Source organism: Channa argus, chromosome 18 (genome assembly GCF_033026475.1).
Source record: "Channa argus isolate prfri chromosome 18, Channa argus male v1.0, whole genome shotgun sequence".
NCBI lineage: Eukaryota > Metazoa > Chordata > Actinopteri > Anabantiformes > Channidae > Channa > Channa argus.
Window position 1 is genome coordinate 10,881,112 of NC_090214.1, and position 18,428 is coordinate 10,899,539.

Here is an 18,428-nt window from a genome sequence, read left to right on the forward strand (position 1 = left end):
TGTGGATGGAAAAATGAATACTCTTTTTTTTTTTTAGAGATACATTTCCAATAATATAACACTACCCATTATTCTGAAGTGGGCTTGCTGTTAACGACCTATTGAATTGTTAATTCTATAGGTTGTGCCTGCATGCTTCATTTGTCCTCCTACATTTGATGCCGTAACATGTAGTTTAGATCACCAGACATCAAATGCACACTCGTTGTGAGGAGCCTACTACAAAACAAATAACCTAGATAACATTAGATGCACTCTTGGGAATAAAATGGTGATATTCAGCCCATTGCAGATAAATATGTCCAAGGTAAAGGTCAGTGACTTAGTGTTAAATGATTGAGCCTATTGTGTCCTAGCCTTGCTTGGAGATTTTTTTTCTCCCATCTATCAGTAAGGACAGGACAGGCTGCTCTGCTGATAAACCTACAGGATTATAGACATGCTTCTCTTGCTCTCACCGAGAAACGATTAGCTCAGGCTGGGCTCTGCTGGGAGAGGAACCAGAGCCAGTCCGGCCTCTGGGACATGCTTCAGATAAGTAAGGCTGGGCACAGGAAGAGGTTGGTTGATTTGGAGGATTAGGAGACAAGAAGAGGAGAGCGGCTTTTACTCTGGATTACTGCTGATGTTTGGGGGAAGGGGGTGGGATTCAAACTCAACTGTATTAACATTTTTGTCAGCTTTGGAAATATTTTTTGCTGAGGGAAAAGAGCTTTACACAAACCTGCTCCTAAGACAATTATAAAAAAAATGTCTAAACTGTTTTAAAGAGTTTAACATAGAGAAATATTGCATAGATGGTTCGATTTTTATCATTAACATCATTTAATCATTTTGTGCAGGAGCTGCGCCACAAATGTGATAAAATGAAAACCAAAAACCAATTCAATGTCGCCACCTAGAGTAAAATTCATGAACTGAATGTGTGATTTTACTGGCTTGTGAGTTTTAACACATTTTTTTTGGTTTTTGATCTAACAAATGTGATCATAGGTGATACAGAAGATATGGAAGAATGTTTGAAAAGGGTTAAGTCAGCTTGAAACACAGTACAAAACAGGTGACACAACAATACAAACAAACACACCTGACTAAACACGGCCACACCAAAATCTATAGACAGACAAAAGCCTGAGAAAAAAAAGAATCTTTAGAGATGAAATAGAATTACTGGCAACTTAATTATGAGCTTACATTGCGTTTGTTCAGTTAAACCAAGGGAATGTGGATTCCTGCAATTTATAAATATAACTGGCAATAGGATGTTAAAAGTTAAAATTGCTACAGGCAGCGGAGGAAACTCCAGGGCTCAGGAGGCTAAGGGGGAAGTTGTAACAAATATGTTTTCTCATAAGTACAGTCTTATATTCTTCTCTTAAAGGAGAAAGTGAAAGCCAGCTGTTAACAAAGGAAGCAGCAACTCACACAATAACACAATTCTGAATCAAAATAAGGGTTGTTGCTGGAATTGCAACAAAACAACAAAAACTGAACAAAACATAGACATCTACCATCATATTGTTTAAATTTAAGGCATTCAGATAATCTTAATACTAAAGACTAGTACATCATCAGTAATAAATCCCACACTGCAACAAAATAAATATAAATAAAAAAACCTACTGAAAACACAAATAGCAGACAAGCTAGGGATGCAGGCCACTCTTGCACCTCCTGTCCAGTAATGCCCTGGGGCATCAAACAGTGTAGTCCAGTTCTGCGTTCAGATTTGTGTACATCTCATAGATAGCATCTACAGTGGCAGTGTAATTAACTAGGAACTGACGAACATTTGCCAGACAGTCCTCGTCGTTCACGTCCTCTCCCTTTGACAAGGCTTTAAGGAAGTTTGATCTGTAGGGAGCTGCCACTAATGCTGCCTGTAATAAACAGAGATGTCCATTATCGTTAGTTAGATGTTGGCTTATGCACAAGTCAATAAAGCTTTTATAAATCAGTTCAGATGTAATACTAGAACATATAAAAATATAAGTGGCCATATAAAACATGGTAAATGTAATCCATCCCCAATAAATCACAAATTACAGCTTCAAGTATCAGCCATGTGTGCTAATATTGAACTGGGGTTTTGCAATAAAAAGTTCAGATGTAAGGTCAAAAGCCATCCGTAGCCTATATTCTTTCACATGCATGTTTCCTTACATTGAAAATCTTTTGAACAATCCAGCCGTGGTATCTCTTCAATGCCTGCTCGTAGGCTTTAGTGACATTGACCCGAATAAGGTTTGGGTTGTTCTCATCTCTGTCTCCATCTGCCAAACTCTGCAGCAGGATCTGTATAAAACGGAGACCCCTGCAGGAAAGATCCAGCATTTAGCAGTTTCACTTCCAACAGCTTTTTTGGGGGGGGGCATCATACAGTAAGGCCAAGAGGAGCTCACCTTTTCAGCCACATCAGAGCTAATGTTGCTCCAACTTTAGGCCATGCTGCTCCATGGGCTTCCCTCTCTGCTTCCAGGATGTCCTGCAGGGTCACGTACTTTGCAGGGTCCTTAATATACACTGCTCTTATTTTCTAAAAAGGCGTATATGGGTTGAGTTTGCTTATAGGGAGCAGCACCAGTCATACATCACGTTTAAATTCCTTACACTGATTATGAAATCACACCATGGACACAGCAGAGTGCCGGAAGTACACAGGCAGATGCATACTTACCGTGATATTGCCGTTTATGTCTGATTTGATGACTGAAAATACTGTTGATCCCAGGCAGTCTAAAAGAGAAACAGACATTTGAGAGCAAAGCGATAAAATATAAATGACATGAATGCCTCGGAGGGAGGAGGAGAATACAAATCATCCTTTACACACAGAAGGGGAAAATGCAGTGAATGCATAGTCTCAGTTAAGCCACAATGAGTTCAGTGTGTGCTGTGTTCAGCAGGTCAACAAAGAGTTTCTCTATAGGCTACACGGCTGCTGCTGTGCTGCTGATCCCGACGGGGAACCAGCAGCTCCGCTTGTGTATCTGTGCGAAACAGCCACGTCCAACTTTAAAAGTCACAGTCAGATCAAAAAAATGTCACGAAGAAAAAAAAAAAAGGTCAGCAAATGATTAACCCTGCCTGCGTTTCAGAAACTCTCCATGTGAAATCGACTTCAGGTGGACGTATACTCACCAAAAAAGGGAGGGAGATGAGAAACGGCCTCAAGGAATAACTTTGTGTCCACCGACTTGTCGGGAGGCAGCTCTTTGAATTGGTTATCCAGTAAAAGAGCCATGGTCCTGCCGGTCCAAACACTGCGAAAGAGCAGAAGCTGCAGCGAGTCGCTCTCGGCTGGAAAGAACCCGGAACTCTCTTCTTGTCAGATGGGTGGGGAAGCGCCACCGGGCCCCTGTCACTTATCGTCCTGCTCCAGCAGGTGGGAGAACTTTTGCATGGTGGAGTTAACAAACGCGCGTTATGTCCACGCCATAGGCCCAAACATGACAATAAGCTGGTTGAGGCATAGGGATACTTTATTATAGCTAAGGCGGGGATTGTTACCAACCACAGAGGCAGCGGTAGGCTCCACAGTACACGGAGTTAAATGGCAGGGTTGAAACCAGGGGTGGAAAATGAGTGAATACGTGAACGTTTTTACTGATACTTCAACGTACTCGTTTTTTGTGTACACGTTTTTCATTGTTTAAAGGCCATTTCTAAACAGTTTTCTTTTCTCTGGTATTACCAGTTGGGGATAGATTGTGACTGATCTCGACACATTCCCCATTTTCTCGTTACACGATCCCAGAATGTTCCGTTACGGTAGTAATCAATAAAGGAAAATTAAAGTAACTAGTGGTAAATCACAAGTCATGATGATGCTTAAAAATATATTTTAAAAATTGATTACAAATGTGATGCTTGGCACTTCTGAACATCACCTCCAGTACAAAGTACCATAAATTAAGACTATTATTGTTACAATATATATTCCAATAATAAAAGTAAGAAACAATAAACTATAACAATACATTTGAAGTGGCCGCTCAGCCGGCCTTTCTAACGCATGGGGCTTTTCATGTTCTCGGTGCTTGCTAAGGTTTCCTCCAGGTACTCCAATTTCTTTCCACTTTCCAATGACATGCAATTAGGTAAGTTGCTGTCTCTCACTTGGCTGTAGTTGTGTTGTGAATGTAAGCATGAATGTTGGTCTCTTAACAGGTTCTGTGAAACAGATAATGAATGGATAGACTGAGAAATTAATGATCGGTATCAAGTTCTTGTCTAAAAGTAGTTTTGCAAAGAGTTATTTTGCAATTTGACTGGATACATTCCCACACAAAATTACTCCTGCTTGAGAAATACTGAGTTTACTATTGTGTGTGGCATTCTAACAATCTTTCCACCCCTGGTTCCAACTTGCTCACAACAATGACTGAAACATTAGACCCAATTTCTACAACAGGCACTCTAACTCTGAGGGCACATTTACTTTATCACTGACTGTAAACCACAGAGGTACGGGTTTGATCACAGGCAGCATCTAACACACTGAAGTTACAGGACCACACCAAATTAACAGAGATCACAAGTTGCCCGCTGGGACATCAAACACCTCAGAACAAAAGTTAGCTCCATGGAGCTTTATGTTAAACATAGGCTTATGAAAATAAACATTAATATTTTGTTAGAGGTATGACATACAGTTTATAAATAGATTAGCATTTGGATTATTCTGCTATAGAATTACATTGATACATACATCTTACATATTTGCATAATGTTATGAAAACTGATTCAAAATGGATTTCACATGGGGCATCATCATCTCTGTGACACATATGACCACCCACATACACACCCCCAGGAAAATGGCTGTAACATTATAGCTCCAAGAACTGCTGATCTGAAAACATCTTTGACCAGAGTGGAAGGACTAAACTGTGACATCACCTGTTTGAGCTGCTGGATGGAATGAATGCGCACACTCCTGGAAGAGATGGCCTTTAAATGATGCACTGAAGCTATTTTTAACCATCTGAAAACTAAGGAAGTGGCATCACTATGACCTAGAATTAAAATACTGTCAGTGTATTTGAACTTGAAAAAAGTTGAAAGAAAATTAAGTGGAGGTAATTAAAGTTCATCTGTTGTGAACCTTGATGTCAGGTGCCATGCAGACTTTAGTCCCTCTCTGTCAGCTTCACCATGCCAGGCACCAGACTTTTAGGAGCACATATGGTGAATTCTGGTGTCTAAGCTGAAATACCATGAAGAAAACCACAATGCTGAAGACTCAACTGCTTGTTGTTCTAATAGTTTTATACCTGCGCGCACACACACACACACACACACACACACACACACACACACACACACACACACACACACACACACACACACACACACACACACACACACACACACACACACACGTGGATGAAATAGATCTTTTTGTGAGGTAAACATTAACTAATTTTGTCCTACACCTTTAAAGATGTTTGTTCACCTGCGCATCACCGCGTAAGTAATCAAACACCTACACATAAAAAACAAAATAAATAAAAATTTTGAATTGATCTATTAATTTGCATTGTACATATATATTTTCCTTAAAACACATAAACCAAACACAAGGAATGCATGTGTTTTCTTACACTGGTTAATGGTAAAGAAGAAACTGGTTTTAATACTGATTGAGCTGAAATTAAAATAGTATTTTGGGTGTATCACAAGAATCTTTGGGTTTTAGTTATTGTTTTCTTTGGTTGTCACAGTGACAAGTTGCTTGGCAGCTTTGGCAATGTCATAGGCGCACTGGATGACCTGCTGAGTGACCAGCTGGATGTCAGATGGGGAAGGGTTGTGCTCTGCAGCCTTCAGGCACTCTCCATGCAGCCGGGTGGCACTCGAAGTGAGCAGACACAGAGAGCCCCGCACAGTCTCTGAGGACGGCCTCTGTGGGAATAGGTAGGGATGATGGAGACTCGATAAAGGGCCAATATGAGAAGATCCATAAATTCAATTTTCATTATGGTCAGTAGGCCCATGGGTACTTTGTATGGAGTAAACATAAAACAAAGTAATTTAATAAACATAAAACTAAGTAATGCAATGAAGAGGGCCGACCCATCAACACAAGCTTTTTGATGTTTTCAAATGAATAACAAATCCCTTCACTACTCAGGGGAGGGACGCCAAGCTGTGGGAGTCATCTTACCTTGGGAAATAAGGCAGCCATCTCTGTCACAGCCAAGCAGATCTTTTCAGAGCAAGGCAAAAAACTGTGAGTTGGAGAAAAAAAGGCTGAATCAAACTCCTGTGCCATACATAGAAATCATGATAGAAAAAAACCCAGCTACAACTCACATTGTTCATCATGAAACTTAAAAATAAAACAACCTAAGCTTACATTCCTTGCACCAACAGTGCATTCCCTTAATTACAGTCAATTTTACAAGAGGCAATATTCCACATATTTGATACCTCATTCATGTTGCAAAGCACACAAAGCACTGATATTTACATGGACTCTCATCCAAGTTATGAGATTTTAAGTGGTTGCAAGTAACAAGCTCTTACCTTTAGCAATCATGAAACTAAACACATTTGAGAGTTTTGCAACCTTTCATAATACCTTGGATGATGTACTATTGGTTTAGAAGACAGCCCTATTGTTGAGGCTACAAAAATGAGCTTTACTTTTAGTGACAGTGGATGTCATGATTAATACAGTACATCAATAAATCTGTATTGCAAAAACTAATCACTTTAAATATAGTCTGCTTACTGTGGCAGAATGGGAAATGAATATAGTATTTATTTGGGACGTTCATGTGAGTTCTGTCCTGGTAAATCAAGGCATCGAAACATATGACATCATTACTTCTGCTTTGAAAGAGGAAAACAAAGACCAGTAAGTAGAGTGAAAAAGAGCAAAATATAACTGCCTGAACTAAGTCGCTGTGGATTTGGCTGGTCACAGGTCAAGTTATCATGTGGTGCTTGTTTCCTGTCAGCTGCATTAAAAGACACAAGATCCACTCCCAGACATACAGTTTCTAGGACAGCTCAACAAAGTCTACAGGGCTTAAAACCAGTGAATACTTTGGCTTTGGGACCAGAATTCAGCTCAATTTCTGTATGATGTGATAGACTGTATTCGCCTTGCAACACACGTGTATATCGGTCACAGGTTAGTGGGCTATAGTGAATGGAAATGGCAGGAAACTGGGCCCTGAGGTTAACTATTGAAAGCCACTGACCTAGAAACAGCTGAGACAGAGGATCACCATCTCTTTAAAAGGCCAGGCAAAATGACATGCATGGCCTAACAAGACCTAAGAATTCCCAACCAAGCAACTTTAAATACAGTATATTTGATCATTTATAAATATAATTTGACTCATGTTAGGATTTTTAATCATGATAATCATAAAATACCTTTCATGTTTGGTCTCCTGGGCAGCTCTCTGAAGTTCCTGTATGTTCTTAATAATGTGCTCTGTCTTACAGATGACATCCTCAGTGCATGGCAGGGTGGCATCTTCTTCACACCTCTCCTCTTGTTGCATAGCATCAGAGGCAGGAAGAGGACTACTTCTGCCAAATGCAAAGAAAATTGCTTTATGACTTTATTGCTTTACAAGTTTTAGGCACCAGCTGATCTATAATTTATATAAACTGGTTGAAAATAAACAAAAAATACTATCCAAGCTGTAATTGGACCAGAAGCAGGGTAAACCCTGGAGAGTTCTCCAGACTCTCTCAGGCCCAACAGAGATGGACAACCATTCACACTCACACAGGCAATTTAGAGTCACCAATTACATTAACATACATGTGTTTGGACTATAGGAGTAAACCAGGATTGAAATAATGTTCCCTAATCTAAAACAAATGTAGCATGAGTTATAGTTTAAGAGTTTAAGCCTGGGTAGTACTATTTTAGCCAAAATGAACCAAATATTGATGACAACATACCAAATTAAGCAGTGAATTGTATTAAACTTGCAAAAACATTGCCACTTTATAGCTGCTTGATAAAATTCAGTAGTAGAGAGAACAATCAAAAACACATTTACATAAATTGCAAAAGCATTAGAAGTCTATCACGTGTGCAGGTTTCTGGCTCATGCTCATGTCAATTTTACAACTTGTAGTTTGGGTCAGACAGCTTCTAGCTGCATTATCTTAACTTAGTCCTGTAAAGCCAGACTACCCAAAGTCTCTTTCTTTCCAAGCAACTTTCAAAACTGTTGGTCTAGCTTTTCTCCTGTCCTCATGTTATTCTTTTGCTTTGACTTCAATATCTGGATTACCAGAAACAAGAAAATGTCTCCCATTTATTTATCTTCAGACTCTCCAGGCACTTCTTACTTCATCTCTTTGCAACATCCTAACAGCAGTTTGTATTGGAAAATGCATACCTACATTCTAAGAAATTAATACATCCTATAATATCATATATAAAAAAATATTTTAAAGACACGATGTAAAAGAAAAACTTTTATAAATGCATTCATTCAAAGAACCAGTCAGTATTTTTTGGCCAATACATTAAAAAAAATTAAATCTGCTTTTTAATTAATTTCCATTTCAGTCAGTGTCACTTTTTTTAACTAAAAAACCTCTTACCCAGCATCTTCCACTTCTGAGTGATTGGGTGTTGTATCATAATGATTCTCCAGCATGGTACTCTGTCCCTCCAAACTACAGCCCTACAGGGAGATAAGTAGATTACAATCAATAAGATACTATTGATATTGCATTTGATTTGCACAGACCTATTACAAGAGCAACTGTAGGCATAAACAAATCAGAATCATGCATTTCTGAGATCAAAGCCATGACCACACTATCAGACATTTGTTTTTTTAAGAAAATGTAAGGAAGACAGATCAGTCTACTATGGTGTAACACAGTGTGTACTGCAGTGGGTGTTATTAGTAGATGCAAAGAATTCCTAATGTAAACTGTGGGTTCTTTTAGATTAATCTTTAAAGAATATTTGACTCGGCTGTCTGATCAGCTTTCTCTGCTCTAACATTTTTTCACTTGTGATGTTTCTTGCAGCCAAAGCAGCTCCAGTTCAGGCTCTCTGTCAAGAAAAAGCTGGAGTTGTTTAAATGACTGAACTGTAGCAGAGGCACTGTGAGGTGCATGCAGACAGGCAGGCAGGCAGGCAGCAGATACTGATAAAATGCACTTTAAAGAAACAGGTCAGGAGAGAGAAGACTTTAGGGTCAAGCGGGGGGGACAGTTTTCATGGTCCCCTGGAGCTGCCGCTGAACCGAGGGGAACATCAGTACTTAACCCTTCGAGATCTCTCATCCCACGACCAGGACAGGGAAGAGGGGAAGGTAGGGAGGGAGGAAGCAGCCGTTCCCAAAGGACCCCTCCCAATCTAGAAAGGGGTCAAACCAAGTTGAGCATACTCTATTGAGATGCAATGAATGAATGAATGAATGATTTAATTAAATACTTAACACCAGCCCCAAGCCAGGCATGAATATTTTGTCTTGTGAAGACAATCCAGTAATTCTGTGCTTACATTAGGTGGGAAGGGTTGTAAAATGACTCCATCCTCATGTCGAGCTGTTTCAGCTTGGTTGGGGTACTGCCTTAGAGTAGAACCCGTCTCATACATGGAAATGGCGCGACCTCCCCGGGGTTGGTGTCGACCAAAGGTCCCCTGGAGGTGTTGTTGTCCAGTGGGGGTTTGCCATCGCAGTGTTGTGTTTTCAGTCTGTAGAGAGTTCAGCTGTAGGGAAGAAAACATCTATCAATTTATCTCCAGCTGGGGGATGGATCAACTTACAAAGGCTCAGTTAGACATCAATAATAAGAGTTTAATACAGCTAAACGTCCAGATGAAAAGCACGTGCTCTCTGTGGAGTTCATCTATAGCTCTGTTTAGTTTTGGGTTAAGCGCAACAGATGAAACACTTATACTGTGTGTCGATAATACAATGGTGAAGTACATACCTTCTGAAAATTGCCAGAGAAGTGATTGTCCTTTTTTTTTTTTTTTTTTACACAAACAGCAATTTGAAAGAATTATGGGAAACCAAATATAAGTTTGAATGCCACTCCATTAGGTGTAGCCCCACCTAGCCACCAAGGGCCACTTGGTGCTGATCCCGAACCTGGATAAAAATGGGAGGGTTGTGGCAGGAATCCGGCATAAATACTCATACCAAATCAACACATTCTGCTGTGGGAAGGGGACGAGCCAAAAGTTGTTGATCTATGGGAAACCGCATAAAGTCAAAAGAGTCTTAAAAATCTAAAGTACAACAGGCTGGCACAAAAGCAATGTTGGCTACATTTTGTCTTGTCAAATTATTTAAGACGGGGATTTTACTGTGTGTTTATAATAAGGATTTTGGAGAATTCAAGAAAGGTGAGAACAATTAGGGACAACATCGAAGGAAGACAACATATGTGGAAAAAAAGCAGTATGGTCAAAAAAAAAACAAACCATCAGGAGGAGCCAGTACATTGTGTTAACACTGTCTCTAAGCCAAAGATGCTGGGCCTTAAAAAAAAAATAAAAAATAAAAAATAAAGAGAGAAAACAAATAAGTAGGTGACAAGCGTAGGTGTTTTTTTTTTCCTCAACATATTTTCTAAGCATGCAGATTGGTCTATTCACAGAATGATGCACTTAGCACCTTTATCATAATCTCAAGTGTCTAACAAAAATAACTAATGACTGGAATATGTGATATGAATTATTTAAAGCACAGAGGAAAGATCATTTGTCTGGTTTTGCTGAAAAAACATATTTCAGGAATCCATTTTAGTAAGAAGTATATCTAAATTTAACAAAGGGAGTAGTGAAAGCAGGCAGGAAAATTTGTCCACACCATTTTGCTGACCAAGTAGAAGATTTTTGCCAACTTTTAAGCTGCCACGTCTTTGGTAGAAGACCTGAATTTGAAGGAAGGAATGAGACAGCGCCGATATATAAAATTTAGTCACATGGTTTGTGACTGGTTGCTGTTTGGTGATCTGTAGCTTGTCATTGATGGATCACAATGACATGATTGATGGATTAACATTTCCGACATGTCTCAGACCTCTGTATGAATGCTTACTCTGTTTTAAATCATAAACAACTATAACACCGAATCTTGTTTTCCTATTTTACCAAAGAGCAAAGCAGAGTCGTATAGTGACTATTAATTGCCACCATTGGAATTTGATGTATTCAGAAACATCGAAGACATTTTATTGCTACACTGGTAATAAAAACATGCAGAGCTTTGTTCCTTTACATAACATGTACAACTGGCTGTGTTTTAAAGTGTTGGGAGAGGAAAAGATCGACTTTGTTTATCAAATACATTTTCTAACCTTGCTCTGCATCACCCGCAGCTCTTCACTAAGGTGACAGTTGACTTTAAGAAGCTGTTGTATTTTGGCTTCTGATGCAGTAAGGGCACTCTTCACCTCCATAAAATCCTGCACTGTGATTGGTCCATCAGAAAGGTCAGATGACTCTGAACTCTGTGGGAGGACATTACATAAAATAAGATTAATTACATTTCTAATGTAAAACAAGATAATAACAAGTATCTTGTTTGTAGCAGGTTTCAGTAAACATTAACCTTGATTCTTCCATCATTGCAGCTGTCCCCACAAGTGGCCTCTTGTACTGGATCTTCATCCGATGCCACACTGTCATAATCTGGCTGGTCGTTGTCCTGGCTCTCACTGTTATGACGACTGTCTATTCCCTGAAGAATCAGCTCCACATTCTCTAAAGGAAGACCACCACATCAAAGGATTAGAGATCAAATAAGCCTTGCTGGCTCCAGGGAGCTGTCTACATGAAATAGCAAAGAAGCATGATTTGTGATTGTTTAATGAATTCAAAAATTCTGGATTTGTTCTTCATCATTACCCCTAACAATCTCCTTTCAGTCTGCTAAAGGAAAAATACTGGCTGTTAGATGGTTTGCCATAACTCTCTGAATGCAGGCATCTTCATTATAAAAGTTCACAATCAGTGTTTAGCACCATTACTGTACAAGCACATGGACCACAATCTACATGATTGAACCCACATAATCTACATCTAAATGCAAAATTCATTATTTCTATTTATTTACACCAAACAACTCAAATAATATAATAAGACCCGCAAAGAAATACAAGGTCTGTTAAAATTAAATACTGAAAAACATATCCTACCTTTGGGACTGTCACAGGTATTACCCCACTGTCGTCGTTTGGCATCAGTTAGAATATCGATAACAAGTGTGGCAAATTCATGAGCACTAAACCTAGCCAACTTCTGACGACCCTAAAAAAAAAATATATATACATAAATTAGAAAACATGGCAGTATGGTTAAACAAACAGCAAACTGAGGTTTAAACAGGGGGGGAGGGTAAAGTAAAATAACTTGCCTGATTTCTGGTAGATGAGTATTCTGGATTGACTGGCAGAAAAGGCACAACTGTGGTGTCAGTTACAAGTGTGCTGTGGTTCTGAGTGGTCAACCACACTGAAACAACACAATATAAGAGATATGCGAGAGAGAGAGAGAGAGAGAGAGAGAGAGAGAGAGAGAGAGAGAGATTTCAGGCATAACAAGCATTATATATCAGACTATATACATTTTAAATATTACCTTTACAATTTACAATGGAATTTCACCTGCATCAGTTTCTCGTCTGTCAACTTCATCATAAACATCCATGGCAAGTTCTTCAAACTGATGGTTACTTAGCTAGAACAAATAAAACAGACGTTTTGTTTCCCTATTAGAACAATGGAATGCCAAGGGAATTAGGCAATATGTTTTGTGGGAAAGTAATCATGAGTAAAAACACTCACCGACTGCAGCTTCTTCTTTGCAGCTTTTGCAAACTCTGACAAATCCAGACTACTTTGAGTAAAAAAAAAATTCAAAGAATTATTTTTCTGCTCACAAAAGTGCACACAACAAGGAAAAACACAATGGCTAAAGTATCGAACATACTTACTTATTTCTTATCAATCCAATGCAGCATAGAAAAAGAGGATTGTCTTAGTGTTAATATCTATTATGTTTCAACTAACATATGAAAATAATTACAACTTGGAACACAGGTAATACCTATCTGCCATCTGTGGAATGATGAAGTGTTGTCCATTTCTGTGATCTACAACACAATCAGGACATGACACACAGTAACTACCATAGAATAAAAAAGATATTTAAATAACTGCACTCAAATCCTGCACACCAGCCATGCTTAATGTACCTACTGTACTTACCAGGTCTTCTACCACAAAGGTAAAATGTTAATCGGTCAGTGAGTTCATACTGGATCTCTACAAGCCTCTCTGCCAGTTCCTGATGCCCAGCTTGTCTGCAAATGTGTAAAAAATACTTTAAGGCATCCTATTTTTTTACCTGGGTCTACAAATCACACATAAACAACTTAAAAAAAATTAAATTTAAAATTACACTCAGAGTCACCAAACCAGGTTTTTTGAGCATTGGAGTACAAGGTGTGTGGTTGTTACCCAATCATGCTTTGACTCCACCAAGTCTCTTATATACTAGAAACAACTTATGTACTTTACTAATAGTAAAGTAAGGGGATTTCTTTTGGTGAAACAATTATTTACTTACTGTACAAATATTCTAATATCTGTTTTGTTTAACATGACAGTGACTAACAAAATTCTGTCAGCTCCATTGCCTTTTTTTTTAATCTTTGTTTTGAACTTCTGCAAAATTACTCAAGTCAATATCCAGCAAGCCTACTGCAATGGAATGTTTCCTTCCTCTCTAGCTCAGTTATTCAAACCCTTAGCCAGACTCATATGCCACTGGGTCTGTGTCTAGTGTTCACTGTAGAGCAAGGCATCCAAGATATTTTAGTCATCGTCAATTTTCCGCAGTTTCTAGTAATGCTACTTCTTGTAACATCTGCAATCAATTAATAGTACACATAACTGTCTCTCTCATGCATACACACACTCTCACCTCATTTCTGTCTACTTATTTAGAACTCCAAAGGATGTGTTTCATTTCCTGTAGCCTAGCCACCAGCGGGCTGGGTTGCATCTGTTAGCCCATGCTTGCAACACAGTCATGTGAACTGTGTGACTTGTATTCTATCTATGTTTTCTAAGTAATTAACAGTCAGAGAAGATCACAAAACTCTGCATAAATACTGTGGAGATGGATGGCCTATAAACTAGCCTAACCAGACTTGCATTGTTAACAATTTTGTGAATGCCCATCACACTGCCTATTTACACATACACAATAGAGGTGAAAGATGAAAAATAGGACAGCACTCCTCTAAGGTGTAGGTATAACTTCATAGGTCAAGTATGATTTTCATTCCACTGCAACAAAGTTTATATTGTGTAATCTCTAAAATTAAAATGTGTTCCTACTGCAGACTCTTAAAACAACATCCTTTAAGAGAACCAATATACACACAGAAATTGTATACTGAAGACCCTGTTTTACCTTGCATAATCGATGGGGGTCTTTCCACTGGAGTCCAGAGCCCCGGGATCAGCTCCATAAACTGCCAAGAGTTCTGCCTGTAATATCTGACCTGCTTTTGCTGCTATGTGTAGTGGGGTGTTGCCCTTCTCCTTTGGTCCCCCCCAGAAACGATGCAGCATTAGTATTACTATATGTGAAATTTTAAAATCAGTTTTTTTACTTATTCCATTAGACTTACTGGGTGGAAGAAATTGGCCTGTGCTCCTAAAGATAAGAGTCTGAGGCAGGTCTCTAAGTTTCCAGTCCGAACACTGGAGTGGAGTTGCTGAGAGAGGGTCGAATAATTGAGAAATACGTAAGACATTTAATGGTGAGTTCCTAAGATACAACTTGCGAGAACATCTTCTGTTGTTACTGGGATTGTTCAACATTTAACATTTATGAATAATTGTTCTACTGGGCTGAGATCTAGAGATTGCCACTGAAGTAAAACTAATAAATAGCCATTTTAGGGAAAACCTCCTAAAGACAGTAAGTGTTATGTAGCCTGATGCAATATAGCATCAAAGATTATTATGCACAAATCAAAGAAAAGAGTGACATATGAGCAGTTGTTGCTAGAGTTGACAACAAACAGGCTAAATTAGTTGATAGGCATAGCACAAATATGACCAACAGAAAATTGCATGTGGGTGTTCATTATAGTAGTTCTGAATGTCAAGTTTCATATTCATATTTACCATAACATAGTTCATGAATATAAACTATGGTATGGTATATATGAATATGGAATAGTATGTTTATAAATATACCATACTATTTCCTAAATTTGCTGTAAAACCTAAAAACCAAATAGCAGTGGCTTCATAGAAGAGAAACAGTGGTGCAAAGTGTGCTTACATTACATGAAGGTTTGCAAATAAAAAATGTAGAGATATTTATACATAGGCAAACAACAGAGCGATTTCTTACCTTGCTGAGGTCTTTCGAGGTTACACTGTCATCCTCCCGGCAAGGCATCCGGTGGACATACGCCAACATTTGATATTTGGCCTTGATAAACTCTGTTTTGTTGGGACTGAAAACAACAAAAGATGCTTACATCTAAAACCAAGGCCACAGAAAATGCCATTTGTAGGACAATAAATTATATATGTTTGTTTAATACATACAACTTTAATATATTTTTAACTTCAAATGTCATTTCCAAAACAGACACTAAAAAACCAACATCTTATAATTAAATTAAGATAGTCACATCCAAACTCAAATATATCTAATGCATCTATCTTTTACACTTGCTATCATTATCACTGTTGATCTCTGTCATGATAGAGTACACTACAATAGGGAAGCTTAACAAATACGAGAAGTGCAGCCCATGTCCTAAAAATCACTGTCCAAATACCTTCCTGTTTTGTAAATGAAGCGGTAAATAGCCATGGGCTATTTGTACATTTCTCTAGCAATAAGTCCTGACCCAGTAAAAAGTACAGCTAACAGAAGGTGCTTTAACACCTGGAACTAGTTGACAGGAACTATGTTTAGTCCTGGTTCCTCTGTCCAAATACACATTTGCTTCTAGGTTTCTGCCTCCCATTTGGTGCAATGCACCTACATCTGTCTGTCGTCTGATCCTCTGAATGTGAGGGTCAGACTGAGCATGTCTGTGGTTACATGTGGCTGACTGTTTCTTTCCAGACAGACACCACTGACATATTGTTTATACCTGGTGGTAGATGTGGGTGACTACACCACATCTCTCTGCCCTGCATATATTGTTTTTTGTTATGTCTTTGGAGTTATAGTACACACACTGCTTGTTAAAACATTGTCACAGTCAAGGAAATCCTTTAAACCTTTGCGTCAAATTTACTTAAGACTGACTGGCCATGAGTCGTGTTCACGGTCCAGAGGGCCTTCATTCATTATATGTGTTCACTGCCCTTTACTGTGAAAATGAATTTTAGAATTAGGGATTTCGATCAAAGTACAAACAACAACAACAATAACAAATCAGAACTATCAGATCCAAATCCCTAAAAGCACTTACTGAACTCTGTCCTGGGTGTTTGCTTTGCGCTTCCCACTAACTGAAGAGGAAGGGTCCAGAAGGCTGTGCTCCCATATTGAATTAGCTCCATTGCCGTACAGTGTCTGGATCATCTAAAAAATTAAACAAAAACATTTCTTCTAAAGAAAACAAATTAACATTAGAAATAATGTAGTCCTGTCAACTGATGGGTAGTATGTCGTCTCTCGGGTGGATAGGACTTAAGGTACTATCTATCGGCAACACCTAAAAGTCGCTTGGTATTCTCACTGATCAAATTTTTCATATGGTCTTTTATAGTGTCATTGTGATTGTTATTTTTATAGTCTTGTTCCTTACCCGATTCAATTGTCTCAGGACAAAGGCTACAATGCTGATTTAGGAAGATAGGCTGTATGAAATAAAATTTCATTTGAGGATTCGACTTGATCAATCAGTGAAACCCCTATATTATATACCACTAATATCAAGACTCTACTTTTTTTAATCTGGATGACTGGTTTGTGTGTGGGGGTGGGGTGTATGCAGTCTCCTCACCTGTAACTGGGAGGCTGGCCATGAAGAATGAGTCAGGTGTCGGACTTGAGAGCTGTGTCGCCCCAAACCTCGATGGATGCTGCAGCACTCATCACAGATTAACACACCCCTGTTAACAGAGGCCCAGCGTGGCTCTGGTGTAAGATACAAATCTTGTTAGTTAACGTTTCAGTCTGACGTTAAGTCGGTCTACGATAAGACTGTAAACCCTACAATTAAAGGTCTTAGCGATTCATTAATTGAGGCCAGCAAATAACATTGACTGTCTCCACAAATAAATCCACCAGGTTTCCTGCTTCCTCACGTCTTCGACTAATCCAACATCATTAAGACAGATTCAACCAGGCGTGTTGAATTTGAACATTAACGTTATTGTTACTATCTGCGAGTTAGCAAGCTAGCTAAAACGTGCTAACCCAGCGTTAATGTTACTTGCTGTATAACATAATTATTAAATACATTTCAAGCAGAGTTAAAAAAAAAACAAATCTGACAACTTAATGTGACTAATGTTATACTGAAGAGATAGAAACGCGATATATTTTAACAAATGTTTCCACACGAAGAAACCCTACGACTTTTTCAGGAATTCAAATAACATATATAGCTAACTGCTCGTTAATTAACTGCTAGGTAACACGAACTAATCTCGGCTATCTAACTGGACGTAGCTAACTTATAGTAGAGGCTAACTGGTTAGCTATCTGCTAACATTAACGCTAGCCTAACGTTATTTGACATCCTACCCGGAGCACTGCAATCAGCGCAGACCTCTCTGCTTCGTACTCGCTTTGACATGCCTTGATGGAAATCCTTTGAGTCTAGGAAAGACAAATATTTGTGAGGAAATGTTATAACCCTGTCAGACAAAGATAAGACAGAACAGTCCGCCCCACTAGATTGTATTTAAGTAAGCACATCTAGCAGGGGAAACGACTGCCCGTTCGCCTTCCCCTACTGTTGAACAAAGCGGTGTCTCATTCCAACACTCACACCGCCTCCTCTGTGCCTCCTTGTCCGCTTCCTTCCTTGATTCCTTTGTTGAATATCTATATGACGTTATCGTATTCACCAAAAGTTATGGTAAAGGCCCGTAAGGTAGGTGCAAAATGTGATCGGAGTAATGTTGGTTAGTCAACCTGTGGCCAGTATTTCCTCACAAGTGGGATAAAAACGTTATCTTGAAAAAATTCCAAATCTATTTCTGATTCTGAATTTGACTATATGTGGTTGGGTTTGCCTTTAGTGTGTCATCAATATTATCTGCTTTCTTTTGTTTGTTTGTTTGTTTTTTTGCCAACCATCACTGCCCAGATAGGTAATCTAATAACAATCTCTTAACGGAAATTGTAGAAGTATTATTCCGATAATATCTAGGTAAGATAAAATGACTTAACCTACATCATAACATATACATAAACA

At 38.8% G+C, this 18,428-nt stretch overlaps 2 protein-coding genes across 4 annotated transcripts; both read right to left on the bottom strand.

Moving 5' to 3' along the window:
* Positions 1 to 801: 801 nt before the first annotated feature.
* LOC137103166 (glycolipid transfer protein-like) lies at positions 802 to 3,651 on the bottom strand. Its single transcript, XM_067483223.1, has 5 exons — positions 3,142 to 3,651; positions 2,678 to 2,736; positions 2,403 to 2,536; positions 2,164 to 2,314; positions 802 to 1,880 (listed from the first exon to the last, which is right to left on the bottom strand). The coding sequence occupies exons 1-5, from the start codon at positions 3,242 to 3,244 to the stop codon at positions 1,698 to 1,700; spliced, it is 630 nt and encodes a 209-aa protein (XP_067339324.1). The 5' UTR covers positions 3,245 to 3,651; the 3' UTR covers positions 802 to 1,697.
* A 174-nt stretch (positions 3,652 to 3,825) lies between these two features.
* Positions 3,826 to 17,980, bottom strand: git2b (G protein-coupled receptor kinase interacting ArfGAP 2b). Of its 3 annotated transcripts, none has more exons than XM_067483216.1 (20): positions 17,753 to 17,980; positions 17,007 to 17,140; positions 16,470 to 16,582; positions 15,389 to 15,494; positions 14,655 to 14,741; positions 14,435 to 14,565; positions 13,222 to 13,316; positions 13,061 to 13,106; positions 12,799 to 12,847; positions 12,619 to 12,691; positions 12,369 to 12,466; positions 12,151 to 12,262; positions 11,565 to 11,716; positions 11,311 to 11,463; positions 9,503 to 9,712; positions 9,266 to 9,355; positions 8,587 to 8,669; positions 7,393 to 7,551; positions 6,170 to 6,233; positions 3,826 to 5,907 (listed from the first exon to the last, which is right to left on the bottom strand). In XM_067483216.1, the coding sequence occupies exons 1-20, from the start codon at positions 17,802 to 17,804 to the stop codon at positions 5,698 to 5,700; spliced, it is 2,217 nt and encodes a 738-aa protein (XP_067339317.1). In that variant the 5' UTR covers positions 17,805 to 17,980; the 3' UTR covers positions 3,826 to 5,697. The 3 variants fall into 3 exon arrangements, with proteins under 3 accessions (XP_067339317.1, XP_067339316.1, XP_067339318.1); XM_067483215.1 differs by having other exon boundaries at positions 12,799 to 12,850; positions 17,753 to 17,979; XM_067483217.1 differs by lacking the exon at positions 9,266 to 9,355 and having other exon boundaries at positions 12,799 to 12,850; positions 17,753 to 17,979.
* Positions 17,981 to 18,428: the final 448 nt, after the last annotated feature.